Source organism: Tripterygium wilfordii, chromosome 8 (assembly GCF_013401445.1).
Source record: "Tripterygium wilfordii isolate XIE 37 chromosome 8, ASM1340144v1, whole genome shotgun sequence".
In the NCBI taxonomy this organism is placed as follows: Eukaryota; Viridiplantae; Streptophyta; class Magnoliopsida; order Celastrales; family Celastraceae; genus Tripterygium; species Tripterygium wilfordii.
Window position 1 is genome coordinate 2068654 of NC_052239.1, and position 27935 is coordinate 2096588.

General features: G+C 35.2%; 1 protein-coding gene across 5 annotated transcripts; it reads left to right on the top strand.

Moving 5' to 3' along the window:
* Positions 1 to 14512: 14512 nt before the first annotated feature.
* On the top strand, positions 14513 to 27386 carry LOC120003817 (pantothenate kinase 2-like). Of its 5 annotated transcripts, none has more exons than XM_038852922.1 (23): positions 14513 to 14564; positions 15237 to 15528; positions 16363 to 16575; positions 16755 to 16813; positions 17286 to 17402; positions 17906 to 18025; positions 18129 to 18223; positions 18312 to 18405; positions 18581 to 18712; positions 19625 to 19737; positions 19928 to 20120; positions 22101 to 22309; positions 22807 to 22851; positions 22985 to 23033; positions 23326 to 23408; positions 23899 to 24015; positions 24716 to 24779; positions 25065 to 25211; positions 25311 to 25469; positions 25727 to 25810; positions 26436 to 26630; positions 26791 to 26862; positions 27042 to 27386. In XM_038852922.1, exons 2-23 carry the CDS (start codon positions 15264 to 15266, stop codon positions 27129 to 27131), a joined length of 2715 nt encoding a protein of 904 aa, XP_038708850.1. In that variant the 5' UTR covers positions 14513 to 14564; positions 15237 to 15263; the 3' UTR covers positions 27132 to 27386. The 5 variants fall into 5 exon arrangements, with proteins under 5 accessions (XP_038708850.1, XP_038708851.1, XP_038708847.1 ...); XM_038852923.1 differs by lacking the exon at positions 14513 to 14564 and adding an exon at positions 14608 to 15011 and having other exon boundaries at positions 15111 to 15528; positions 16363 to 16572; XM_038852919.1 differs by lacking the exon at positions 14513 to 14564 and adding an exon at positions 14609 to 15011 and having other exon boundaries at positions 15111 to 15528.
* The last annotated feature ends 549 nt before the right edge of the window (positions 27387 to 27935 follow it).

The window sequence follows — 27935 nt, forward strand, 5'->3', positions numbered from 1 at the left end:
GAATCATTGTTTGCTGGACTTATATTTGACTTACTATATCTTGGTTATGGTATTTTCTACTTTTGAAAGAGTAGGGTGAGTTTGATATTCTTAATGAAATTAGTGTTTTTTTTTTTTTCAAAATGAGAAAAAATAGAGCTGAATTTCATTTCATGAATCCCAGCGCTACTTCTTGGTTCTCTTTTTTTGGATGGTTGGGGAGGGTATAATGTGAGAAATCTTATCTAATGTTCTTTTAGTCCCGACTTTCAGTACCTTTGCGTAGGAAGAAGAATGTTTGTTGTCCCCTGCCAGTCTCTATTCAATTGTTTATAATTGAAATGATGAGATTTCCAGAATTTTGATGGGGATTTTGATTTATATTTCTTTCTTTTCCTCCAAAAGAAATTTACTTCAGATTATTTGTGTGCACCTTAGCTTATCAGCTTGATGGCTTGGTGTTCTGTTCCATCTTCCAGAGCTTGGTCCAAAAGCCATGGTATGTAACATGTAGGTAATTTTTGTGAAGTTGACTGGTGTCGCTTTATATGCAGTTGGAGTTATCTATTTTTGCCGTTTGTTTTATTTTATTGTTTGTACTTGACATTGGCGGTTAATGTTGTGGAAGATCATCTATCCCTATAGGTTATAGGTCTAGGTCTAGGTCTATGCAAAGAGAACTGGGCTAAATTGGCTTGCTCTGCTCCCATCCACTGATGTAAAGATTGGGCGTGGGAGAGGTGAATTTTGCTCATTGGTATGCTGTTAGACAAAGTCTTCACCATTCGTGTTCTCAGAATTCTTTTAGAGGGAGTTTCCATATCCTTTTATTTTTTAAGTCCTATTCTGGAGCAGGCTGCATATTTTTCCTTGGTTGCATTTGGCATATGCGACCATTTAGTAATCGTTGGATCATTGATTGCTGTCAAAAAATTGTATTCCTCATCTTTTCTTGGCGGCATGCAGGGTTATTCTGTTCTTTGTTCTTATTCTCTCGTGACTTCATTGCACGTGATATTGTTGTCTTTATTGGAAGCGTCTTGGCATTTTCATGCTTATGGGTCCTCGTACCAAAATTATTGTGTAGGTTGAGTGGAAGGAAAAAGTAGGGATGGTGCGATAGTTGTCTGAGATTGAGTTATTCTATACAAGACCTCCATATCTGGCAATTTAAACCTATGGTACTTCACAGGGTTAAATTTGGTTTGATGCGCAACTCTTTAGGTGGTGATATCCGTTAAAAGGTAACAAACAAGCTGGCCATAAGCTGATTTGATCTCGCAGGTTTACTGGTACTGGTTTGAGTTCTGATTTTAGTTCTGACAACTACTAGCTTGCTGTGAATGGGTATTGGTTTGCTTCATGTTAGCTTCTCCATTCTCCATAGCCTTGATTTTTTTTCCTGGCAGTACATTGTTACAGTTTTTTCAAGATGGTAAACTTCGCAATGCGGTTTCACATTCTGTCAGATTTTATGGGTAGTTTATGGTCCCATGAATGTGACTTCAGTTTTCTGGTAGATCTTCATGTGTTGCTATAATTGGTATTGGTTTGGTTCATGTTAGCTTCTAAATAGCCTTGATTTTTTATCGGCAGTACATTGTTGCGGCCTTTTCAAGATGGTATTCTTTGCTATGCGGTTTGACATTTTGTAAGATTTTAGGGGTAGTTTATGGTCTCATGAATGATGAAGTTATTGCCAGCTTGCTAAGATATTGACAAATGTGACTTCAGTTTTCTTGTAGACCTTCACATGTGTTGCTTTCATTTCACAGTTTTCTGTGTCATTTATCTTTTGTACTTTCTAATCATGTTGATGAGTGGATAGTCATTTGCAAAAAATGCTTTGTGCTTATTGTTCCCCTGTTGTCTGCAGTAGAGCAATACCTTTTGAGCTATAGAATAGTTGGAGAACTCATCTTTGATTCAAGTTCTCTCAAGAAACTTCAGCCGATCAGGGTTATGGTCATGTTGCCTTTTTTTTTTTTTACATTTTTCTTCATCGTTTTCCCATTTATCTTCAAATCTTTTGTATTTTATAATTTTGTAGGCATGATTATTTGGAGAATAAGACTCATCTTGGAACATCTGTCTACGGGCAATTTCTCTGTCATGAATAACCGGCTATTTCGTTTTTCCGTGTCATTTATCTTTTGTATTTTCTAATCTTGTTGATGATTGGATTTGTACTTCTTTGGTCCCCTCTTGTCTGCAGTACCTTTTGAGCTGTAGATTAGTTGGAGAACTCATCTTTGATTAAAGTTATCTCATGAAACTTCTGCTGATCAGGGTTATGGTTATGTTGCCTTTCTTTTCTTTTCTTTTATAAATATTTCTCTTGATAGTTTTCCCATTTTCTTCAAATCTTTCGCATTTCCTAATTTTTGTAGGCATGATTATTTGGAGACAGCAGAAGACTCATCTTGGAACATCTGTCTACCGGAAATATCTTTCTATGATGAATTACATATTCGTTCGTCACCAGATGGTACTCTACATAATTTGTCCTTTTTCAACCATTTAGGATTGTGTCGAGTCATGATGCGAATATGGTATTTTTTGGACCAGTACACGGTTGACACAAATTCCTGATAAGCATTAGATTAGACTGTTTAGTTTAACTTGGGCTTTATGGTGGTGTTGGGTGACTTATTTTTATTGGGCACTGTGCTCATCATGTATTTTTTTTTCTAGCAGTAACTTTTTGTTTTCAAAAATCTGTGGGAATTTCATTACTTGCAACAACCAATGCCTTGGGCATCTAGTTTACTGAACTGTAGAGAAGCTATATACTTTGTTTTTATTTATTATGTATAGCATATACGCGAACATGTGGCTTAGTGGTAGTGTGATGTTCTTCTTCCCTTATGGTTTAAAAACTTGCCTATTGGAGCTTCAAATAATCGAGGTGCCACTTTTAAACAGTACTTTTTTGTCGGAAAGGGCCTGGATGCACCTTTTTCTTTGATGTCAATGGTTATGGGTATGGATATGCTATGTTTTGGTGTCCTGTATACCAGAGATATTTGTATCTTCTTTAGTCCTTAAAAGTTGCAATACTGACTGAAAATGTTTCATGAATGCAGTTATTTTTTCATCGGTATACATATGCGAAGGAAGAATGGCTTATGGTTTACCTCCCTTATCTCCCCCTCTTATTTTTTTTTTCCTTATGGATTCTTGTTTTGTGCATGTTCACAAGTCTTATGATTTAGCCACTTTTGTTTTCTTCAAGGTTACATAATAATGGCTGCCATTTAAATGAATATGCTGGATATCTGTTGAGAAAGGAAGAAAGGATTTTTGAGAGCAGTACTATCTCTTGCAAGTATGTAGGCTATCTTATTTGTTACCAGGGGGTATGTGTCTGCAAAACTGTTCAGTTCAGTATTTACTGCTATAAGAATGTTGTACTGATATTTAAGGTGAAGTGTTTTGGTTCCCTGGGAACGATGGATGAAACTTAAATAGATGGTGTTCTCTTAGCCTCTTAGGCAATCCAGGACAAAACAAGCATTGGAGGGCTTTTCTGATCTTTCTGCAATCTTGTAATTTGGGCACTTTTGGGAATTTACTTCAATTTTGTGCTTGCAACGTAACCATCGAGGCAGATTTTATGATTTTCTCTCATTGATGGTATACTTGCATTATTGAACTGCTTGATGTCTTTGTGGCAAGATGTTATCACTATATAGTTTTGTTGCTTGGAAGTAAAGTTGCTGGGTGTTTATGGGCAATGAGGCTAACAGTTCGGCTAGTAGGTTAGGAAAACTAAGAGTTTAAGTTTAGATTTTAAAATCTTTTGCTATGTGTTTACAGGTTTTACGAAGTTGCCTCTGGGCTCTGACTACCAAAATATTTCAGTAATAACTCAACAGTATTAGAAATGCATGATTTAGGTACTTCTATCTGTTAAAAACTCTAGAGGTGAATCCGTCAACTTTATTAGACTCCTTAATGGTTAATGAGTTTTTAAAATAATTGCAGATGAGTGACACATATATAAGTAAAAATAAAGATTTAAAGGAGGTGCTAGGTGGTTGAAGATAACATAATAAATGCCTAAAATATGAGTATACTTGCGAACACTTTGAGGGCTTTGAGTAAGATGTTGAATTATCATTTTTCTTAAAATTTTAGATTTTAATCTCTGGCAGAACATATTGTTCATAAATCTAAATTCAACGTGAACAACATACAGAAGATATATTTTGTATTTTTCTTCCAATCAAAATATATTAGATTTTATATTTTTGCATGATTGTATTTATCGGTTTCTATATTTTGAGTCGCCTTTTTCATTTCCTATTATTTGCCATAATTGATTTCAAAAGCAACAAAATGATATTAGATTTCTATGTTTAGTAAAATTTATGTTTAGCAACACTTGAATCTTTGTAGCAAGACTTCCAGTATGTGGCAGCTTCTTATTATCGCCGAATGAAGTTTAATTTGATGTATCACTTTATTGTGCCTTCTGGATCCATTTTTGTTGAAGCATTTTATTCTGATAAGCCCTATGTGATTCGGTTGGCTTTTCCAGTGAGCATGTAAAGATTTTGTCCTTTCGAAGTCTCTTGAAAAATGTTGTGCTTACCAGAGATACATACTGGAGATAGCTGATACATCTCTGACACTTGATGCATCTCTTTTGGGTGAAGTCAGTCACTACAGGATGTTGAATTTATCATGTAGATTAGCAAAATTAAGAATTAGGTGGGTGGCAATGCTTGCTGTATGTTGTGAGTTGCCTTACCGACTTTGTGTGCAGCTTCTTGTTAATATCATGGAGTGAAGTTTAGTTTGATCCATCTCTTTAGGAATGTTGTGCTCTGGAAGTCTGGCAAGGCAACATTAAATTGATTGGTCTCATGGATTGTCATCCTTGTGGTACATAGTTTGAAGTGAAAACTTGGATTTGTTTACATTTTAAATCAGGTTACTCGCATGTTTTTGCGATAGATATTCACTTTGTTTATGTTTTAGCTGTTGCGTGATGTTTCTAGGCTATTATCCACCAATGCTGCTTGCTCAAGATGGTTTAGAATTGATCTGTCAATTCGTTCGCACATTGCATCGAAGAGGGGTTCATCTAGGCGGTGCTCAAGATGGTTTAGTATTGATCTTTCAATTCGTCTTCGCATTGTGTCGAATTTTTTGTACTGGAGATTATTCACAAAAGTGGAATGGATTTGCATTACTTTAGGAGGTTTGATGTTATTGTTTGCTTTTTCAGGTCCAATCGACAATTTCTCATGAACACGTTTGCAACATATTTATTTGTGCTTATTGTTCCCACTTTGTTTGCAGTACCTTTTCTGCTATTTGTTGGAGAAGATCAGTTGTCTCACGGAACTTCAGCACATCAGGGTTATGTTAACTTTCAAAATTTTCTATATTATTTCCCTTTTGTTTACAAGTCTTTTGTTCTTTCTAACATGATAATTTGGAGACAGAATAAGACTCATCTTGGATCCTTTCCAGCAATTTCTTTATGTTATGTATTACATATTAATTTGCAACCAAAAGGGAAATTTACATTATTTTTCCTTTTTTAACATTCTAGAATAGAGTCGAGGCATGATCTGAAGAATGCATATTTTGGACTATTCCCCGATCGTTATAGTTTGTCGATAAGTCTTATTGGCTTTTGTTTAACTGGGGCTTTGTGGTGTGTTGGGTGATTTATTTATTGCACCCTCTGATTTGACGACTATGATATTTTCCTTTTACTGTCTTATTTTAAAAAAGATTATGTAAGAAATTCATAACTTACAATGACCAATGCTTGGACATCTAGTTTACTGTACAATCGAGAATGCAATATCTGAGAGTGAGTTTCCTACTTCCCTTATTTGCTATGATATTATTGCCCGAATTCTTAAGATCTTTCATTCTTTCCTTTTTTTGGCATCTTTGTTTGTGTAGAAATCTCACGCATTTTTGTAGTTTCTATTCTGATGCAAGATTCTGAGGGTATGGCAGCCTCTTAATATCACCGAGGTCAGTCTGGCTTGGTGCTTCTTTTTAGTGTATTCTACTCTTGCCAAGCTCATGTCACATGATTTGTATAATTATAGAGGAATCTATGCTTGAGTGCCTACTTTGTTCCCATGTGTTGTATTTGGCAGTGAGGCTATTGAGAAATCTGTGGGTCGTTGGTCCCATGGAAGATTCGGTTCTCATATTTTCTTGGAAGTCTGGTGACTTTAAGGTTTTTTCTCTCTGTTTTAATGGTTTTCTTGGAAGTGGTGTGGGATTGCATTATCTTATTCTTATGGGGAGGTTTTACTTACTCTTCAAAGATGTTCCCTCCTTTGCTATGGCCCTATGTTTCCTATCATTGTGTTGTGCGTATTAATTCTCGTAAACCCGGCTAATTTTGGCAGCTTATTAACAAAAGAGAAGAAAAGAGGATCTAACATGGTGGATCTCCTCAGTGGTGGTAAGGTGCTTGGTCTCGTGGTGCCTGGTTCGAAATTTGATTTGTTGATTATTGCATGCTTTAGAGATAGGTATAGTTCACGTTGGTAGCTGCTATGGTTACTTTGGTGATTTAGGCCGCCAAATTTTGCTGCTTGTTGAAGATGGTATAGTGGTTTTTTGTTCTGTGCTTAGTTACGTGGTTTTTTTTAATGTCCTACAAGATAGCTTACTATGTTTCCTATTTTTCATTTGGCAGTGAGTGAGCTATTGAGAATTCTGTCGATCGTTGCGCAACGGACAAGATTTAGTTCTCATCTTTTCTTGGAAGTGCGGAGTTTTTATCTTTTTATCTGTTTTGCAAATGTTACTAAAGATTGAGTTGCACTATTTCTTTTGGAAGTTTCCAGTCATCATGTTGGGATTATTGACTTCTGATATGTTGTATTTGACAGTAAAGATATTGTGAAATCTATGGCTCAATGTTCGAACGGAACATTCAGTTCTCATGTTTTCTTGTAAGTATTCAAACTCTCTGATCCATTGACTCTGTTTTGATGGTTTTCTTGGAAGCAGTGAGCTATTGAGAAATCCATGGATCGCTGCTCGACATGAAAGATTTAGTTATCTTTTCTTAGAAGTTTGATGTATGCCGATTTTTTATTACTTTTTACCTGCTTTGCAAATGTACCTTTTTATTACTTTTTACCTGTTTACTAAACCAACCTTGTGATTGAGTTGTGCTATTTCTTTTCGAAGTTTCGAGTCGTCGTGATGCAATTATTGGCTTATGATAACATGTTGTATTTAACGGTAAGGCTATTGAGAAATATGGGTGTTGTCTTTCGAATGGAACTTTCAGTTCTCATCTTTCTTGGAAGTTTGCACTCTCTCTTTTTTGATGGTTTTCTTGGGAAGTAGAGTGGGATTGCATGTTATGTTCCCCAATGTTGTATGTGTCGGTGAGTGTTTCTAAAGTCTATGGCTCATTGGTTGCAATGAAATATTCATTTCTCTTCTTTCTGTGAAGTGTGGGGACTTTCTGTTACTTTGTCCCTGTTTTCTAAACCTTATTTGATATTGAGTTGGGCTATTTCTTTTTGAAGTTTTCAGTCGTTGGATTCTGATTATTGGCTCACGATATATTCTAATTGACAATGAGGCTATTGAGAAATTTGCAGCTCATTATTCACATGGAACATTCGGTTCTCATCTTGTTTTGGAAGTATGAAGACTCTGTTTTGATGATTTTCTGGGAAGTATGGGATCGCATTATCTAAGAGGGAGTTCTGTTTCAGTAAGCGTTTCTGAAATCTTTGGCTCATTGATTGCAATGAAAGATTCAGTTCTCATCGTTTATATGAAGTGCATGGACCTTCTATTACTTTGTCCCTATTTTCTAAACCTGGTTTGAGATTGAATTTGTGCTATTTCTTTTCGAAATTTTCAGTCATTTTATTATGACGTGCCTTATGATATATTGTTTTTAACAGCGAGGCTATTAAGAAATGTGTGGTGCATTATTCACATGGAACAGTCATCATCTTATCTTGGAAGTATGTAGACTGTCGGTTTTGATGGTTTTTTCGGAAGTATGGGTTTTCATTATCTGAGAGGGAGTTCTTGTTACTCCTCTTTGTTCTAATTCTAATGTGCATGCTATGTTACTGTATGTTGTGTCTGTCACCGAGGTTTTCAGAAATCTATGGCTCGTTCGTTGACATGAAAGATTCAGTTCTCATCTTTTCTACGAATTGTGCAGGCTTTCTGTTACTTTATCCCTGCTTTCTAGACCTTATTTGAGATTGAGTTGTACTCATTGTATTCTGTTATTGGCTTATGATATGTTGTATTTGACAGTTGGGCTATTGAATTTGTGGCTCATGGTAGTAATGTGGGATTGCATTATCTAAGAGGGAGTTCTCGTTACTCTTTTATGTTCTCATTCTACTGCAAGAGTGCATGCTATGTTACCGTATCTTTTATCTGGCAATGAGCTTTTCTGAAATCTGTGGCTCGGTGGTTGACATGAAAGATTCAGATCTCATCTTGTCTTGGAAGTATGCAGAGACTATGTTTTGATGGTTTTTTTTAGGAAGTATGGGTTTTCATCATATGAGAGGGAGTTCTTGTTACTCTTATTTGTTCTAATTCTACAGTCCATGCTATGTTCTGTATATTGTGTCTGGCAGTGAGGTTTTTCAGAAATCTGTGGCTCGTTGGTCGACATGACAGATTCAGTTTTCATATTTTCTACGAAGTGCTCTGACTTTCTGTTACTTTGTCCCTGTTTTCTGAACCTTATTTGAGATTGAATTGCTCTATTCGTTTTTGAAGTTTCAAGTCATTGTATTCTGTTACTGACGTACGATATGTTGCATTGGACAGTTAGGCTATTGAGAGATTTGTGGCTCATTGTTCTCATGGAAGATTCAGTTCTCATAGTTTCTTGAGAGTATGCACTCTATTTTGATGGTTTTCTTAGTAGTGTGGGATTGCATTATCTAAGAGGGAGTTCTGGTTAATCCTTTGTTTTGATTCTACTGCAAGAGTGGATGCTGTGTTACTGTATGTTGTTTCTGGCAGTGGGATTTTCTGAAATCTGTGGCTCATTGGTCGACAGGAAAGATTCAGATCTCGTCATGGAAGTATGTAGACCCTATGTTTTGATGGTTTTTTTAGAAAGTATGGGAGGTTTTCATTATACAAGAGGGAATTCTTATTACTCTTCTTTGTTCTAATTCTACTGTCCATTGTTCTAATTCTACTGTCCATGCTATGTTACTGTATGTTGTATCTTGCAGTGAGGTTTTCAGATATCTGTGGCTTGTTGGTCAACATGAAATATTCAGTTCTCATCTTTTCTATATAGTGCGCAGACTTTCAGTTAATTGGTCCCGCTTTTCTAAATCTTATTTGAGAAACCCATGGCTCATTGTTCGCATGAAAGATTCAATTCTCATATTTTCTTGGAAGTATGCAGACTCTGTTTTGATGGTTGGTTTTCTTAGTAGTGTGGAATTGTATCATCTAAGAGGGAGTTCTGGTTACTCTTCTTTGTTCTGATTCTACTGCAAGAGTGCATTCTATGTTACCGTATGTTGTATCTGGCATTGAGCCTTTCTGAAATCTGTGGCTCGTTGGTCGACATGAAAGATTCAGATCTCATCTTTTCTAGGAAGCGTGCTGACTTTCTGTTACTTTGTCCATTTTCTAAACCGTGCTTGAGATTCAGTTGTGCCTTTTCTGTTTGAAGTTTCTAGTCATCGTATTCTGACTATTGATTCTCATAAACTTGGCTAATTTCTGGAAGCGTATTAACATCACCAAATGTCATTTCTGCTTAAATGGGGCATTAAGGTTATTGATCACGTGGTTTACATCTTTTTGGCACCCAATTCAAAATTTGATTGTTGACTTTGATAATGGCACGCTTTCTGAGATGGATATTGGTTTACTTCATGCTAGTGGCTTCTATGTTGTTTTACTAACTATTTAGGCTAGCAGCTCTTGCTCCTTGTTCAAGATGGTATGCTCCGTTCTGTAATTGCTACACTGCATCATATGTTCTGTAACATATTAAAGAGCTGTTATCATCAATGAGGTGCGCTATTTCCAGCTTCCTATGTTATTCATAGTACGACGTGAGTCATTTTTGTCGCTTAACATGCGTTATTATTATTTTGTATTATTTTTATTTTGCATGTTCGTATGTTCATATGGTTTTTTCCTAACTTCATGTTCTATAGGTTCTCTGGGTAGCAACTTGCAACTGTGTGCTGACTCCATTGTAATAGTTTGGCCTTTTATGTTTGGGAAAATCAACACGTTTGCCGTAGGTTGTGAGTTTTCTTACCAACTGTGCGTGGCTTATTAGTATCACAGGTTGGAGTTTAGTTTGATCCATCTCTTTAGGAATGTTGTACTATGGAAGGCTGGCAAGGCAGCATTTAAGTGATTGGTCTTGTGGATTGTCATCCTTGTGGTGCATAGTTTTAAGTTGCAATTGGCACTTGCTTTGGTTATGTTTTTTATCTGTTCCATTTTCAGGTGTTTATAGGCAATGATCCATCACTACTGCTTGCTCAGGATGGTTTAGTGTTGGCCTCTCAATTCTCTCTCCCATTTTGTCGAAGAGGGGTTCAATTTGTTGTAGCAGAGATTATTTCACGAAAGTCAAATGAGTTTGCACTTTATACCAGGTAGTTCTATACTTGGGTTGTATGCTGTTTTTTTTTTTATGTTATTTTCAAATTTTTGTTGCCTTTTCAGGTAAAGTCCTCAATTTCCCGTGCACACTTTTGCAGGATTTTGTTATTTGCTGAAATATTCAAATTTTCCTTGAGATTCAGTCTTTTCCTAGATGAGTGCACACACTCACGTTAGGTCTTTTGTTTTGCGCTAAATGAAACTTGCTATATTGTCATATTGTCTTACAGATTGTGCAAGCCTGAATAACATACTTGGGTCAATGTGTCTCAGGTCGAGGTAGAATTAAGACATTTCGTGCTTGGCTGCTTATTATATACCATAGAATGTTGTTTATTACTAATTGTTAAGTTGATCTTTGACGACAGGGAATAAGATTGTAGATCATTCCCTCACGGGGAAGATGATTTTTTATATCAGGATTAAGGAGTCTTGGCAGCGTTGGGGTTATGTGGCCTTGAAAGTTTTTTATCTTGTTTCTTGCTTGATTCTTTTTTTCCCCTCCCTGTGGCATTTATCGTCTGTGCTGACTAATTTTATAGATGGCTTGTTGGATAGTCTTTTGCAACAGAATGCTTTGTGCTTATTGTTTCCTCTTTGTTTGTAATACTTTTTCAGCTATAGTTTTGTTAGAGAATATCAATTTTTCTCTAGATGGGTTGCTTTGAGGTGATTCTCAAGCAAACGGCCAGTGTGCTTTCTATGTGGGGCGTATTGGGCGGCATGAAAAATTCTGTCCTTATATTCTCTTGGTAGTTTGTAGACTTTCTGTTCCTTTGTATCCTTTGTTTCCGAACCTTGCTTTAGTTGTACTTCTTTTGGAAGTTTGCAGCCACTTTTTTGCAGTTTTTTTAACGCAATGGAAAAAAGAAAAGAGAGATTTAGTGTGATAGATCTCCTTAGAGGTGGTGGTAAGGTCATTGGTCTTGTGGCACCTGGTGCAAAGTTTGATGTGTTGATGTTCTTAGACAATAGCATACTTTCTGCGTTGTGTATTTGTTACTATTTCATGTAGGTTTCTGCTCGGCTGCTTTGGTGTGGCTAAATCTTTTCCTATTTCCTACCTGGTTACCTTTATCAGTCATAGTATGGTGCTATTGAAATTGCAAGGATTGCGCGTCCTTTATATTTTTCTATTTTTTTAAAGGAAATTTGTCGTTTTGTGTTATATTCCTGAGATTTATACCATATTGCAAGAAAAGCTTGTAACGTACTTTACCGAATCTCGATGAGAAGAAGCTTCTTTTAATTTTTTGTGCTGGTGCCTCGTTAAATTGGGCAAGTGATTTGTGATTTCTTTTTGCTGACTGGATTACCAAGTACTTGAGTCAATTTCTTAGAGCCAGAACATATTTTCTAAGATGATAGTTAGTTTGATTTAGGTTCACTAGTTTCTCTGTTGACCTTTTTGTCTCCTCTTTTTCCTGGTTTCTCTGTAGACAACGTAGGCCAAGTGATTTTTAATGTTAGTTTTTCTGTGTGTGTTTGTCATGGATATTTCTCTTGTTTTAGATTTGCTTGGATTGTGTCTTAACATTTGGTTGGTGTAGTTGATCTTTGCATATTCTATCATCCGTCTGTCTCGTGTTTGTCTTGTTCTATGCGGTAATTATTGGCCGATGTATTTGTTCGGATTTGAACCAATCCGGGTTTGGTCAATTAACTATGGTCGAAATTCAATCTGGGTTAGGGGTCGGATATGTAAATATTTCGTAAACACAAGTTGTACAACTCGGAATCGACACGTAACTGATTTCTTTTTTGTCAACACCACATATATGCTGCTTGCCTGGTGAGAAACCATCTCTGTTTTTTTTTTTTTTTCCCTTTCTATTTGCCTGGTGAGAAACCCTTTTCTGTGAATTTTTTTTTTATCTTTGTTTTAATCACATGAAAATTTGCAAGGGTCAAATAATCTGGTATTTACTTGTGATATTAACACCCCTCGATTGTTGGGGATATGGTGATTGTATTTTATTTTTTTAATGTTTTCTTTATATTTAGAATTAAGATGATCATTTCTATTCTTTTCCATTTTTATTTACTAATAAAAAAATTTTGTTTACTAATAAGATAATTAATTCGTCTTTTTAATATTGTGCATTACGTAAATAACTGTTAGTTAACCCGTGTTTAATATTCATTTATCGACTATTCTTGAATTAAGATGTTAGTTTCCTATTTATATCTTCGTTTATTATTTTCTTATTTTGCTAAATTTGTGTGCTAGCCTGAGTAGATTTATGGTATCATATTTGTATTCCATATTTTTCTGTATCAAGTTTTGGGGTTTAATTACTTTATTAAATATTTTTTTGAATGACTAAATAATAACTAATTTGCTAATAAACACATTTATAATTTTTATATACTTCATAAAATTAGGGCAAAAATATCCGTATCAATTTAGGGCAATAGGATAGGGAGTATGTTATCTATAGTTTTATTTGATAATAACTAATTTGCTAATAAAAACATTTATCATAAAATTGGGGCAAAAATATCCGTATCAATTTAGGGCAATAAGATAGGGAGTATGTTAAATATAGTTTTATTTAGATAGTAACTAATTTGCTAATAAAAACATTTATAATTTTTATATGCTTAATAAAATTAGGGCAAAAATATCCGTATCAATTTAGGGCAATAAGAGAGGGAGTATGTTAAATATAGTTTTATTTAGAATTCACAAAATTTGTTTTTCTTCAATATAATATCATTAATATATGTACCTTAAACTTTGTATCTCAATTAAATTAGGATTTTATTTCAACTACATTAGGCTTGTGACATTTTTTCATAATTTTGACTTGTTATATTTAACTAATTGTTTTTTAATACATGAATGACATGTTAACCCTTCTTGATATGGATTTGGGACTTCACAATTCCTTAAAGTTTACAATTAAAATTTAATGGTGGAGAAAAAGTCGGAAAAATTTTAAAAATGAAAAAAAAATATATGGTGTGATATGACATACCTTTCAAATCATTGGATTTAAATTTGTAAATTCTAAAATTTAAAACGAATTGCGGAACACTCAGATTTTTTTATTAGGATTTTGCGACATGATATCGTAGGAGAGAATTTTATAACCATGCAATATACAAGAAAAACTATAACAAATATAACGAGAATATGTTTATATTAGCATCGAATTAACTTATTATTAAAATCTGTATTTATTTCCCGAATGAATAAAGTTGTATTTAAGAAAAATATTGGACCATTAATTCAGCAATTTACAAAAGTATATTTTTAATGTTTTCTTTATATTTAGAATAAAGGTAATCATTTCTGGTCATTTCACTTTATATTTATTTCATATTTTTGTGTCTACTTTTGGGTTTTATTATTTTATTTAATATTTTTTAGCACGAGACCCAATTTTGTTATGGGACAAATTTATTGCTGCTGGTTTTTTTTAAAAAAAATTCCGTTGAGAAATATATTTTTCATTGAATTGAACTTTGAACACGTATATGTCTAACCCAATTGACTTACAGAAACTATTAAAAAATGACTTTCAATTAATATACACAAATAATACTAATCAAATAAGATGAAATTAATGATGTATTATTATTGTGGGATGGAGAATTTGTAAGAGGAAATTAAAAAAAAAAAAAAAAAGAGTAAGTTGAACTAACCGTGAAGACGACATGCGAAGAAAGAAACAAAGTAAATTAAAAAAAGGAACAAAGAAAGAAAGAATAATTAATCTAAGGAAATAATGATTAATTAAACTAGGATATATTTAAATTTAAATTACCTTATACAAGTAAACTAAAAAACAAATAAATAAAATTACCATAGTAAGAAACAAAATAAATTAAAAAAAAAAGAAAGAATAATTAATCTAAGAAAATAATGATTAATTAAACAAGGATATATTTAAATTATCTTAGGTCCCAAGAAGAATCGTCGTCCTTCTCGTGTTTCTGATCCCAAGGTCCACATCGTCTGCTCCACGCTTTCGTTTCTTGTTTTTCCATGTATTTTTGAATTTCAATTTCTCTGTTCGACTGATAAGTCTTTTTCAATTCTCCAACTACCCAAACCAATTATATTTCGTCTTTGGTTTATCAATTGATTAGTTTATGTATCGCATTTTGACTTGATTCGGATGATTTCTTGTTTGATTTGAATTTTTCTTTCCTTTTATTGGGTATCTCCACTAAATACATGTGGAATTTTGTTTTTACTTGTATATGAGTACGTCTTTGTATTGAAGGTAAGCTGGTTTTGCGGTTGGTTTGTTGCATTTATTTCAACATTGTTCGTATTTTCGTCTATTCTCTGCTCTTTAGTCCAATTTTCAGAATTACCAGGATGTAGGATGTAGCCCTAATTTTATTTTATTTTTCAGCTCTGCCATTTCTTGAAGATGTGGATTGAGGTTGTACATATATCCCAAAAATCTGGGTTTTGATTTTGATAGCTCGGTATCCTAATTTGTCATTTGCTTTTGTTTATTTGTTTTCTTGTTTCTTGTCAGACACTCTTCTGCTCAATTATTATATGGTTTTAAAAAGTTACTTCAGTATAGGACAAGTGACCAAACAAACCATCTGACCAAAGACAATTCGGGTGTCATGTTGTTGTGCGTGTATGTGTGGGTTAGGCAGCAGGTGTTGAGTAACTTTGATTAATGGCTGCTTTAAAGGATGACCCAGTTCTTGGAATTGACGGTAGACTAAAGGAAGAGGGACTAGACAAGGCAGGTTTGGTGAGAGAGGAAGCTTGTGAGAGAGAGATGGTTCCTCCTCCAGGAAATTCCATTCACAAGTCTGGTTCCAGGCCACAGCTTGACTTGAGCAAGGCTGCAATTCAAGGGAATTCCGAGGAGAGGGATCCTACAATTTTGTTGCCTAATCAATCTGATGATATCTCCCATTTGGCTCTTGATATTGGAGGTATATATACAATTCTTCATTCACAGTTGGTTCTTGCTCTCTGGTGGCTCGCTTGCAATTGTGGTTGCTTTTATGGATGGAAATTGACTTCTCTTCTTTACAGAATGATCATTTACTGGACTTATATTTGACTTACTGTATCTTGGTTATGCTATCTTTCTACCTTTTGAAGAGTAGTGTGAATATGATATCATCCATCAAATTAGTTGTTTTTCCTTGTTCAAAATGAGTAAAAAATGAAGAGAGTTGAATTGCATGAATCCCAGTGCTGCTTCTTGTCTCTCATTTTTTGGTTGGTTGGGGAGGGAGAGGAAATGTTGTGTTATGGAGAGGTTAATGTATTGTAGGCGCTATTCTTTGTATAATGTGAGAAATCTTATCTAGTGTTGATTTAGTCCCGACTTTCAGTACCTTTGCCTAGGAAGAAGAATGTTTGTCCACTACCAGTCTCTATTCAATTGTTTTTAATTGAAGTGGCAATGAGTTTTCCAAAATTTTGAGAGAGATTTTGATTCATGTTTCTTTATTTTCCTCCAAAAGAGAATTTTCTTTGGATTATTTGTATGCACCTTGGGATGTGAGAAATACATGTGGGTATATATCCCAAAATCTCCTGGTACATGAAAAATATTTGACTGTTACTCTCAGTTAGCAACTTAGCATATATACCATAAGTAACGACTGATCGTTGAGAACTCTTTCAACGTTAAAAACGGGTTGACTACTGGAACAGCTTTCTAGTCTGTATTTTAAGACTGGCATAAGCCTTGACGCCATTGATAAAGTTTTTGTAGTAGCTGAAAAACTTAATATGTGTTAATGGCTTATTGGCAGGGTCTCTTATCAAATTGGTCTATTTTTCAAGGCATGAAGACCGATCAACTAATGACAAGAGGAAGAAGACTATCAAAGAAATATTTGGAATTACCAATGGTAACAGAAGAAGCTACCCTATCCTTGGCGGGAGACTTCATTTTGTGAAGTTCGAGACAAGCAAGATTAATGACTGCTTAGATTTCATTTATTCGAAGCAGCTCCACCATGGTGGTACATCTATTACCTATGCCCTTTTTTTATTTTCTTCTTTCACTGCTAATAGGATAGATAGCTCAAACTCAGCATATCATAGTTTGTTCTGACTTCTGATGGCATTGAATCTATTATTTAGTTGAATTTCCCTGGTACTTTGATTTCCTCAATAATTTACATGATATTGTTTTGGATAGGACTTGATACACATAGTTGGAATTCTGAGCTTCTGTCCATCGATAATGCCGTAATTAAGGTATGTTTTGTTTTTATAACTACTCTTTAGCATGTCTGGACTCTGGATGTTCATTTCTTTTACATCTGTGCTGTGTTTAAATTTAGTGGCTTTGTAACTTTGATGACTCTATGCATACCTTATATGAAATAAAGTATTATTTAATTCATGTGAAATAGCTTACAGGAGAAAACACTGCATTTTTAGGCACCTTATGTAATAGAAATGGCACAAATGTCAAATTAGTTTATTTCCTTGAAAATATTTTCCTGTAAGGGGTATTGAACATCTCTCAGAGGAATGATAGGAGCATAAATTGCTTGGAAGCCATATGTTGTCGGGTTGTTTAATTAAATCAAATTCCTTGCTTCTTTGTTGTTTTTTTTTTAAAAAAAAAATTGGAAGAGAGATGCAATGGCTTTTATATGATTAATTTTTATATCTGTACTTTGAGTATATGGAATCATGTTAAGCAAGTTGGTTTTGTGTGAAGGCCACAGGTGGAGGAGCGTACAAATTTGCTGACCTTTTCAAAGAAAGGCTTGGGGTTAGTCTTGACAAAGAAGATGAAATGGATTGTCTTGTGGCAGGAGCTAATTTTTTGCTTAAGGTGATATTTTGATGCAATTTTTGTTGTTTCTAATCTATTGATTTGTTCTTCTTTTTTTTTTGCACGTAAACAAAACTTATAATTCTATGTTTGAATGACATTTATCTTTTGACCACTTGTTTTCATCCCACTAGTTATGGCAATATCATTGAAAACTTTGGCTGCGTTCATTTTTCTGATTTGACAATTGATTCTTCTAAGGAATACTATAACATGGCAAATCTCTGTCAATCGAATGTTCTCTAACACTTTTTTGAACAGTGATGATCTGTTAGGCTTATCTGTGCTGTTGATGGTGTAATCAAGAAATTTCTCCAAAAAATGTGTTAAATTGGATGTTAATGTAGTCATTGACTCCCCCTCCCTCCCCAACACTTTAAACTGTTCTTTGTATTCTTTTCATGGGTTCTTCTCTGGTTTCATTTTTGGGGAAATGCACTGGTGCAATCATAACTTTAGTATGTGATTTTGTAAGCTCCAAAAACTTGAGCACATTTTGACAGGCCATTCGGCATGAAGCTTTCACACACATGGAGGGTCAGAAAGAGTTTGTGCAGATTGACCATAATGATTTGTTCCCTTACCTTCTTGTTAATGTTGGCTCTGGTGTTAGTATGATAAAGGTAAATCGCACTCTGCCCCGCATTTCGTTAATTGTAATTTACTTGGGTTTTGTCTCATGGATGGCTACTTATAAAGTGATTATGCACTCTTAAATTTGCGTAGGTTGATGGGGATGGAAAATTTGAACGGGTTAGTGGAACGAATGTTGGTGGTGGGACTTATTGGGGCTTGGGAAGGCTATTAACCAAGTGCAAGAGGTTACTTCGATCTTCTATTCACCTTTTTTTTTTTCAAGGAATTCTGTTCTTAGAATTTCGTCAATAGCCTTACTTTTCCCTGTTTCAGTTTTGATGAGTTGCTCGAGCTAAGCCAAAGAGGTGATAATAGGACCATTGACATGCTTGTTGGGGATATTTATGGTGGTATGGATTACTCTAAGGTATATCTGGATTTTGATGTTTCTGTTCTTTGTGGAAGGTATAAAAGATGCTCCCCTGTCAGATGCATTTGTAATTGTAACCAACATCAACATTTGTCGAATATTTCGGCTCGAGTTCTTGTATTCCTGTAATTCATTACTCAGACTGTGTACCAACTGGGTTAAATTGTAACAGATTGGTCTCTCTGCATCAACCATTGCTTCAAGTTTTGGCAAGGCTATTTCTGAGAAGAAAGAACTTGAAGATTATAGACCTGAAGACATTTCGCTGTCTCTCTTGCGGATGATTTCGTATAATATTGGGCAGGTACGTTGCACAAATAAAATATTGTTTTGGGATTTCCAACCAGATGATATTTATGCGATGGGGAAATGGTATTCCTGAATTGGGGGTTTGGAGAAAGAATTTATTTGATATGCTATATGTTTGTATTACTTTATATTCCTTTTTGTTATTCAGAAATTAGCCGCTGGAAAATGAACATGTATATATTATATGATGTCTTATGGGGTGGACAATTTCTAGTTTAGCACCCTGCCTAAAGCTTCAAGAGTTCATTTTTATACACATGAATTCTGTCAATTATTTTCCACCTTATTTTTAGAAGGACAATGCTACATCCCCATTTTGTGTCCCCCAAAAGACCCCCAAACCTATGTGGCATTAAAATAACCATTGATTAAAAACACACATATAAGGCCTACTTCACATTCAACACTCCACATTAAATGGGGGTCTTTTGGGGTCACTTTTTGGGGGTCTCAAGCATTATTCTTTTTAGAAATGGCAGCGGTGAAATGTAGTAGTACAGCTGGATTGTGGAATAAAGTAACATTGTAACAATTTCTTGCCATACATAAATTGCTTCTGTACAGGGAATTCAGTGCCTTCAGGAATACTATCAATGTGAATCTGGAGAATGGAAAAAAATGGAAAGGAAGCAACAAAAACACGAGATATAGGACATTATATTTATTCATGGAAGAGGATCTATTATTATTTGTAATTTCTGAGTACTTACTGTCAGATACTATCAGATAATGGTCTTATTCTGTACTTATTTGTTTCTCTTTTGGATTCGTGCTCATCAAGTCCAGCAATTAAATTTTTTCCTTGTCGTTGGGTCGTTATGCTTGCAAATCTGACAAGTAACCAGTATAGAAGTGGTGCTTAATGTTTGATTCCTTGTACACTTGAACTAGCTTTCTTTCTTTGCAGGTCTCATACCTGAATGCACTGCGGTTTGGTCTTAAACGAATCTTTTTTGGAGGCTTTTTTATTAGGGGTCATGCTTACACCATGGACACTATCTCTTTCGCTGTTCATTTCTGGTAATTCTTTTCTTTTAAAGATTTGTACTCGACACCATATGCTTAAAGCTAAAACTATTTTATTTTCACTAATTCTTTTTTTGTATTTTTTTTCTATCTTTGTTTTCTAATTCTTAACATTCATATGGTTGAAGTTTTTCATTTCTTAATATTCGCTCTATTTTATAAGATCTCTTATTGTCATATTTAGGTCAAAAGGAGAGGCACAGGCAATGTTTTTGCGGCATGAAGGGTTTCTGGGAGCTTTAGGTGCATTTATGAGCTATGAAAAGCATGGTCTGGATGACTTGATGGTCCATCAACTAGTTGAAAGGTTCCCAATGGGTGCGCCATACACGGGAGGAAAGATCCATGGTCCACCTCTTGGGGATTTGAATGAGAAGGCAAGTTTAGTTGGGTAATTTGACCCAGATTGCCAACTTCCTGACTTTGGATCGATTGTTTTTTTCAGCTTTCTTGTTTTGTGTTGACCCTGAATCCAATTTGATGCTGAATGGGTTGGGTTCAGGCTTTTGTCCTCAACCAACTACCCTGAAATTAATAGTATTTTTTTTCTGTTTCATCATGGAACCCTATTGCTACATTGCTTAGTAGAAGGCTCTTAGCTAAGTTACCTTCTTTGGAGGGCAGTTGCTGAACCAATGTTATCATGTCATCCAATTCTTTTTCTAGTTTACATGCAGTGCAGCATCCTGGTATTGAAACATATTCTGCCTTGCTTTTCAAGATGAAATCTGTTATACATTGTTAATGAAATTCCTGCACCTTAAAGTAGGAGTTTCTTATTAGATCTAGGGTACCTCCATTACACTGGACCCATGGGCTGAAGAACCCCCAAAATTTGCTTGACACCAGCTTTGTGATGCCCTTCTATGGATGAGTTTTTGTATCCTCAAGCTCTATCCAACGGTTCTTAGATGCTTTTCAGCAAGAGAGCCATATGGTTCAAGGCCTTGCTTTCTATTGTGGGGCATAGAAGACTAGGTAGTCATCCATCTTGAAACCTGTAGATTGCTTGTGAATCCATGGGTTAGCTGATTTATGCTCAATGTCTTGTGATCAATAATGATTAAGTGTCAAAAAATCTTATTAAAGGGATACATTTTATATGTCCTCGATGGGGCTGTTCTAAGAAAATTACTTCTTGCTAAGCAAAAAAAATCATTTATTCATTTCTTGCCTTTTTTGTTGGCCTCCCTGCCCCTCACCCACCCGTCCCACCCCATTTAACTTAGTGAATTATATATCTTGTAGATTTATTGAGGCTGACTCCTCCCATGGAAAATGATGTAAAAGAGTGTGTGCATTATGTGAGCGATTGGCATAAAGTTATTATGATCAAAGCTGTGCATCTGAGAAGATTATTTGCACAGTTCATGTGATTGCATAGTTTTCCACCTATTTCATGTGATAACTCTATAGAATAATTTACTTATCATATGAACTGACATGGTAGGATTGGATTAGACCAGGGAAAAACTATAATTTCTGTGTACATAGTTCAGAGAGGCTAAATATATGTTATGTACAACTAGGCAAATTATAATTGTGTGCCTTTTTGTTGTCAGCGGCAGCGCCTGCAATTCCCTAATGCAAGACACAGGACAGTCCCACAATTTTCAGTTTCCTAGTAATGAATGAAAGGCAAAAATAACTCTAGCATGATGATTCTCTAGAGTCACTATTTTATTTTTTATTCCAAACATTTAGAGCATCATTGAAGAATAGATTCCTGAAGCAACTATGTAGGCATATATTCCCTCTAAAATGATTGTAGACCAACTGGATTGGTGTTGAAGGAATAAGGGTTGGAATCTACAGATGGTTCTCATTTCACCTTTAAAGCTGAAGTTGCTAAAGCAAAACTTCCCAAAGACATGCATCGCACTCATTACATTCATAATAATCTATATCTCCAATTTGATGAATATAAAATAAAATTCTTCTTCACCTATGCTAGAAGATGAACACAACCCGATTTCAACAAATTATTTAGTATAAGGTTATGTCTACTATTGACTGTATAGATATCTTTTGTGTTTTGATGAGAGACATAGGCTTCCTTCATCTGAGACACTGGTGCTGAACATCAGTGAGTGTTGTCCTTGTATGTATATTTTTAAGCGAAGACCTTTCTATCTGGGGTTTATTGTTCATATGTCAAATATGTTAGTGTTAGATGTCTCTTGATTTGACAAAAAGAAGTTTTGATCTTTTTTATACTATATTAGATGAAATAAGGCTTCTTGTCCCTTGTGAATTGTGATATAAGCATCATATTCTCTAATCCTTTCAGGAATATATTCTTTTGGACAATCTGTTTTCCCCTTGGAATCGATTTACCTATGCAGTTTATGTTGCAGATTTCATGGATGGAAAAATTTGTGCTGAAGGGAACTGAAATCACTGCTCCTGTACCAATGGCTCCAGCAGGAACAACTGGACTTGGAGGTTTTGAAGTCCCTTCATCCAAAGGCGGTATTCTGCGTTCTGATGCGAGTGCATTAAATGTTGGTGTTCTTCATCTTGTACCCACTTTGGAGGTGTTTCCACTATTGGCAGAGGCAAAAACGTATGCATTACTGCGTTAGTTAATATTTTACTTTAGAAATTCATTAAGTTGTCCTTTTGTACTTCCTTAAGTAATTAGGTATATCATCAACTGAGTTCATTTTTTCTCCGTAAAGAATGATTCTTTAGGCTTCCCGGCCTGGATAAATTTTTGGCATCTACCCTTTTGTATGTAGCTTTGTTAAATTATTAATTTAAAAACACTACATCAGTAGATCTGATTCTATACAGGAATTGAGAAAACTAAATTTGAGCTAGATCTGAAGATAAATTATAATGTCCATTTCCCTTTCACATTGAGCTACAAACAGTAACTGGAGTAAAAGCTTGTCTGGAATTAAGCTGTGATTACTTCATATTTTCTAGTTATGTCATCAGTGATAGCATGCTCGCATATGCTAGCTGTATTCCTGCTGTTTGCTATACTAGATGATGTGTAAAACATTAGTTGTGTTCGTCCTTCTACTTTCTAACATAATCTTGATGAAAATCTGACAGGTACGAGCCTAATACCATTGATCTCTCAGACCACAGTGAGTTGGAGTAAGTTATCGTTGTTAGCATTTTCTTGTGGGAGAACTCCTGAAGTTTCATTGACACAGACTTAACACATCTGGCTGTAGAGATATCATACAGAGGCTTCTTTAGCTTATTTGACATGTGCATGCTGTTGCAGGTATTGGTTCACTGTACTGTCAGAACACATGCCAGACCTTGTTGATAAGGTAAATTCAGTTGCATCATGACACCATTGCGGTCTCTCTCTCACACTCTCATTCACCTGTAGTAGAGGACATTCCATCCATCAGCAAATGCTCAAACATGCACACACACCAAATTTGAAAATGGCAAATGAATTTAACATATTGTTGGCTCAATCAAAAGCTCATACCTGAAAAGGAATATGAGTGTACACATTCATTTCCACCCAGGAGGCATCCTCAAGGTTCAGGTTTTCATCGCATTGCTGTGTAAAATAACATCGATAACAAGTTTTTTTAATTTGAAATATCATAGGCTGTGGCAAGCGAAGGTGGAACTGATGATGCTAAAAGAAGGGGTGATGCATTTGCTCGTGCATTTTCTGCTCACTTGGCTAGGTACCAATGCTCAGCATAGTATATTCATATTTCTTGCACAGTTCTTGTTATTATTGTAGCACTTTGTGAATGATCAATTAGTGGGCTATTGTCATAACTTATCTTACCATATTTTCTTTCTTTTTGAGGGTTAGCGCAGAGAGATATCTGCGAGGGGGACAATAACTTTGCCTGTTAGAATAATGAAATTAGTTCCCGAGCTTTATATGTGAGAGTAAAGTACATTCTGGTCTCAAAGTAGCATTTTATTTCATGTTAGCTTGAAAATTTAGAGAATGATACTGATTACCAACTCTTTGGTCCTCCCATGAGTTTTGCATATGCCTTTAGTCATTCATCTGTCGTTGGACTGCGGAAGTGTGATTTTGTTTTTATCATTCCTTTGTTTTTTATTTTTTTATTATAGCTGGTGTTGATCAATACTTTGAAGACAAAGTGTCCATATACATGTATGTGTCTTTCAAGTTTACCAAGTATGATCCTAATATAGGTTGATGGAGGAACCTGCTGCATACGGAAAACTAGGACTGGCCAATCTTTTGGAATTAAGGGAAGAGTGTTTGAGGGAGTTCCAATTTGTTGATGCCTATAGAAGCATAAAACAAAGGTAACTGTAATTTTCTCAGATAAGATGTGGACATGACATTTGAAGATTCATTTTAACTTTAGTTATTTAATTTCACCTCTTCTTTTTTCTTTCTATGTCCTTTTCTTTCTTTTTTCTCAATTCCTTTGACATTAGTGAATGAAAAATGTGCTTCATTGTTTCTTGTGGAACTGGATGAATATGTATTGGGGGTGTGCATTTTTTTTCCATGTCTGTTATATTTTGTGAAATCTGTGCATACATTTGTGTCATGACATGCTTTTTTTGTGGCAGCATTTCTTTTTGATTTTTAATTACCCGCTCTTTAAGTACTAAAGGATATGCATAATGCTTTAATTCATGAGAAATAATAACAAGTATAAGTGCTATTTTAGCAGGAAAAGTGTTCAAGGCATTCACTGTTTGCTTTGTTTGATGGGCATTGTTGGTGGTATGGGTTTTAGCCCTGTCAAAAAAAAATTTCCCCATTAGACAGTTCTCGTTAAGCTATAATTTCTTATTATAATACGTGGTGGGTTGATGTACATCATTTGTTGTGTTATTAATCTATTACTCATTAGCTTTAGATCAGTGAGTTGGTTGGACTCATTTGAATCAGGCATTGATTGGATTTGTGGTGCACAGATTTATATTTGTCTTGATGCCACTTTTAGTATTTGTCTTTCCACTAACATCTTTTATGGTTATCTGAACATGACAGGGAAAATGAGGCATCGCTTGCTGTTTTACCTGATCTGCTGTTAGAACTTGACAGTATGAATGAGGTACTTGTTATATTCCCTTCGTCTCCTGCCTTGCCTCTATCATAGTGAATAAATTACTTGCAGTAAAATGGTGTAGTTCATATCCAGATTTTATAGTTTGGCGTATAAGAAGTAAATTAATCACATTCCAAAAAATAAGCAGCAAGTTAATTACATGAGGAATATCAATGCTAAATCAGGAACATTTCAAATTGGACTTCGTACTGATTCAGTTTATTCCTGCATAATTTTGCTGAAGTGTATTTACCACTTTAGAGCTGATCACCTGAAACTCTGAAATTGCAGGAAACTAGATTGCTTACCCTAATTGAAGGTGTTCTCGCTGCTAATATCTTTGACTGGGGATCCCGTGCATGTGTGGATCTCTATCATAAAGGAACAATAATTGAGATATATCGAATGAGCCGGGACAAAATGCAAAGACCTTGGCGGGTTAGTGGAGCAGAATCATTTATTACATTTGGAGAATGCTTGAGTTTCTTTATTAGTCATTTAAAAGTCGGGGGCTACATAAGTGTTTTTGTTATACAGGTTGATGATTTCGACGTATTTAAGAAAAGAATGCTAGGGTTTGGAGATAAAAAGTCTCAGCCGCATAAGAGAGCCTTGCTCTTTGTTGACAATTCAGGTGCTGACGTGGTTCTAGGGATGCTCCCCCTGGCACGGGAGCTTCTACGGCGTGGAACTGAAGTATGTTTTCTTTTTCATCTCTGATGCAAGTGAAAAGCTATTATAGTGGTAACCAGATATCATGTATGTAACAGAACTCACCAGTGTGCTTTGTTATTCTCCAATGACACAGTTTGAGTGCTAACAACCTGTTGGATCTACAAACAGTGAACTCTTTGCATGGAAAACTTCTCTTAACCACTCATTCAAAAATATCATATAGTTAATCACTGTTCCAAGGATGAATTATATGTACCGATAATGAAATCACTTTTTAGGTGGTTCTGGTGGCAAACTCCCTCCCTGCATTGAACGATGTAACTGCCATGGAGCTTCCTGAGATTGTAGCGGAGGCAGCAAAGGTTAATCACCTTTTCCATATAAAATTATTTGTCAACTTTCATCTTTCCATTTCAGTACTTTTATTGACATCCTTATCTCAAATAGCGACTATGCTCATTTTGTTGTCCTTGCTCCAAAAAAAATTTGATTGGCTTCTATTCCTATTTTTCTCCACAAGTTATGGCTTTCATTGATGTTTCTTCATTTTTTAAACAATAATATTTTATGCCTTATGTTTTGTGTTTTGGTAATTCATACCTATTAAGCTACCACCATAGTCACAAAGAAATGATTTCTCCTTTTTCGCAGCATGGTAATGTAGGTCCACCACTCAGGAACCCCTCCTAGACCCCCTCCCCCCACCCACATGTTGTACTTGTTATCTAACTACTACTATCTTGTGTGCTTCTTGACGAGGAACTTGGTTTCTCGGGTAGCTTCTATTATATTATCAATGTAGAAGAATGAGAAACTAGGAAAAAAATGGAAATTCATAATCCGAATCAAATGCAAGAGGAAATGATAAAGCTCACAGTTTTATGTTGTCTTGAAATTTGTTGCTCTTGAAGCATTATACCTTGAGTTGTCACATTCATGAATTTGATTCTTCAAGCAAAAAGTAGGAATAATTCTTTCCCCCTACAGCATTGTGATATTCTCCGTAGAGCTGCTGTAGCAGGAGGTCTTCTCGTGGATGCAATGATCAACACTTTAGATGGTTCTAAAGAAAATTCACCCGCGGTTCCTTTGATGGTTGTGGAGAATGGGTGTGGGAGTCCATGCATAGACTTGAGGCAGGTCAGCTCTGAGCTAGCTGCTGCAGCAAAGGATGCTGATCTGGTATGACACTATTTCCTGTTGCTCAAAATCTTGCTAAGCATCTACAGTGCATTTCCCTTCTCAACTTTTTTCGGTTTTATGGTGCGCCATTCCACCACCTTCGTTTGAAGGAAAAAACTGTTGCAATCACCAATCAAATGTTGAACTGTGTGCTATGCAGATTATCTTGGAAGGCATGGGCAGAGCTCTTCACACGAACTATAATGCACGGTTCAACTGCGATGCTTTGAAGGTAAATAATCCTTGAGATTCCTCGAATAAGACGTGTCTCCGAGTCTCTGAAAGAGAGGGTGAAAATGAAAAACTACGGAAGGCTGCTTTCGAGTCACCTTCATATATGGAATTGCTCGCAAAATAGGTTGTAGATGTTTCCTTTGGCCATCTTGTAACATGTATTGCATTGTTTTGCAGCTTGCGATGGTGAAGAATCAGAGGTTGGCAGAAAAATTGATTAAAGGAAACATATACGACTGTGTTTGTAGATATGAACCAGCCAATTGAAGATTCAAGAAATTGGAAATGCTCATCACAAACAACATAAGGCATTTGCTTGCAAGCTGAATGAATAGGGCTTTGGCGAGCAAGGGTAATGGAGAGAAAATTGTAGTAACAACTCTGCCAGGGTACGGGATGAAGAAATAGAACAAACCATCATCACATGAATGATGAGCAGCTGAGGCAATAAAAACCTTTTATGTTGTAAAAGTTCTGCCAAGATGTGCAATGAAAAATGGGGGAAAAAAATGTTTTATTACCAAGAATGAACAACCAGCCAATCATAAATACAATGGAATACATAAAATTAAGGGTTAAAAGTTAAAATTAGGGATGACAAAAAAAATGACACGGATGCGGATGCTATGTGTAGGGTATCCTATCCGTTTAAAATTTAAAATTCGACTTCATAGGATTTAGAAATGATTTTGGTTTTGATTTTCAAACTTGTTATGTTTCGGGTTGGGTTGGGTTTTTGATATCAGGTTCAAGGTACCAAAATTGTTTGATAAAAAATATAGTAACCACATCATAAATCATCTATATAAAGGTATATTACTAGGATGTTTAATTATAACATGATCATATTAAATAAAATGATATGATAGAATGATAAATCATATATTCATACTATAATAACACGATAAATCATACTATATTAAAAAAAAAGATGGTGAATTATACATTTATAGAATCATACTAATAACCTTATAAATTATACTAATGATATAATATTACAAGATAAGTCATACTTAGTATTAGTATAATCATATTTAGATTATTGATTCTATTATTTTATTTTGTTTATTA

What these genes read in the sequence shown, in the direction of transcription:
- LOC120003817 (XM_038852922.1), top strand. Translation starts at nt 15,264, where the DNA reads ATGGCTGCTTTAAAGGATGACCCAGTTCTTGGAATTGACGGTAGACTA. An exon ending in GAGCTAATTTTTTGCTTAAG is followed by an intron (nt 17,403 to 17,905) that starts GTGATATTTTGA and finishes ACATTTTGACAG; the next exon opens with GCCATTCGGCATGAAGCTTT. An exon ending in AACTTGACAGTATGAATGAG is followed by an intron (nt 24,780 to 25,064) that starts GTACTTGTTATA and finishes CTGAAATTGCAG; the next exon opens with GAAACTAGATTGCTTACCCT.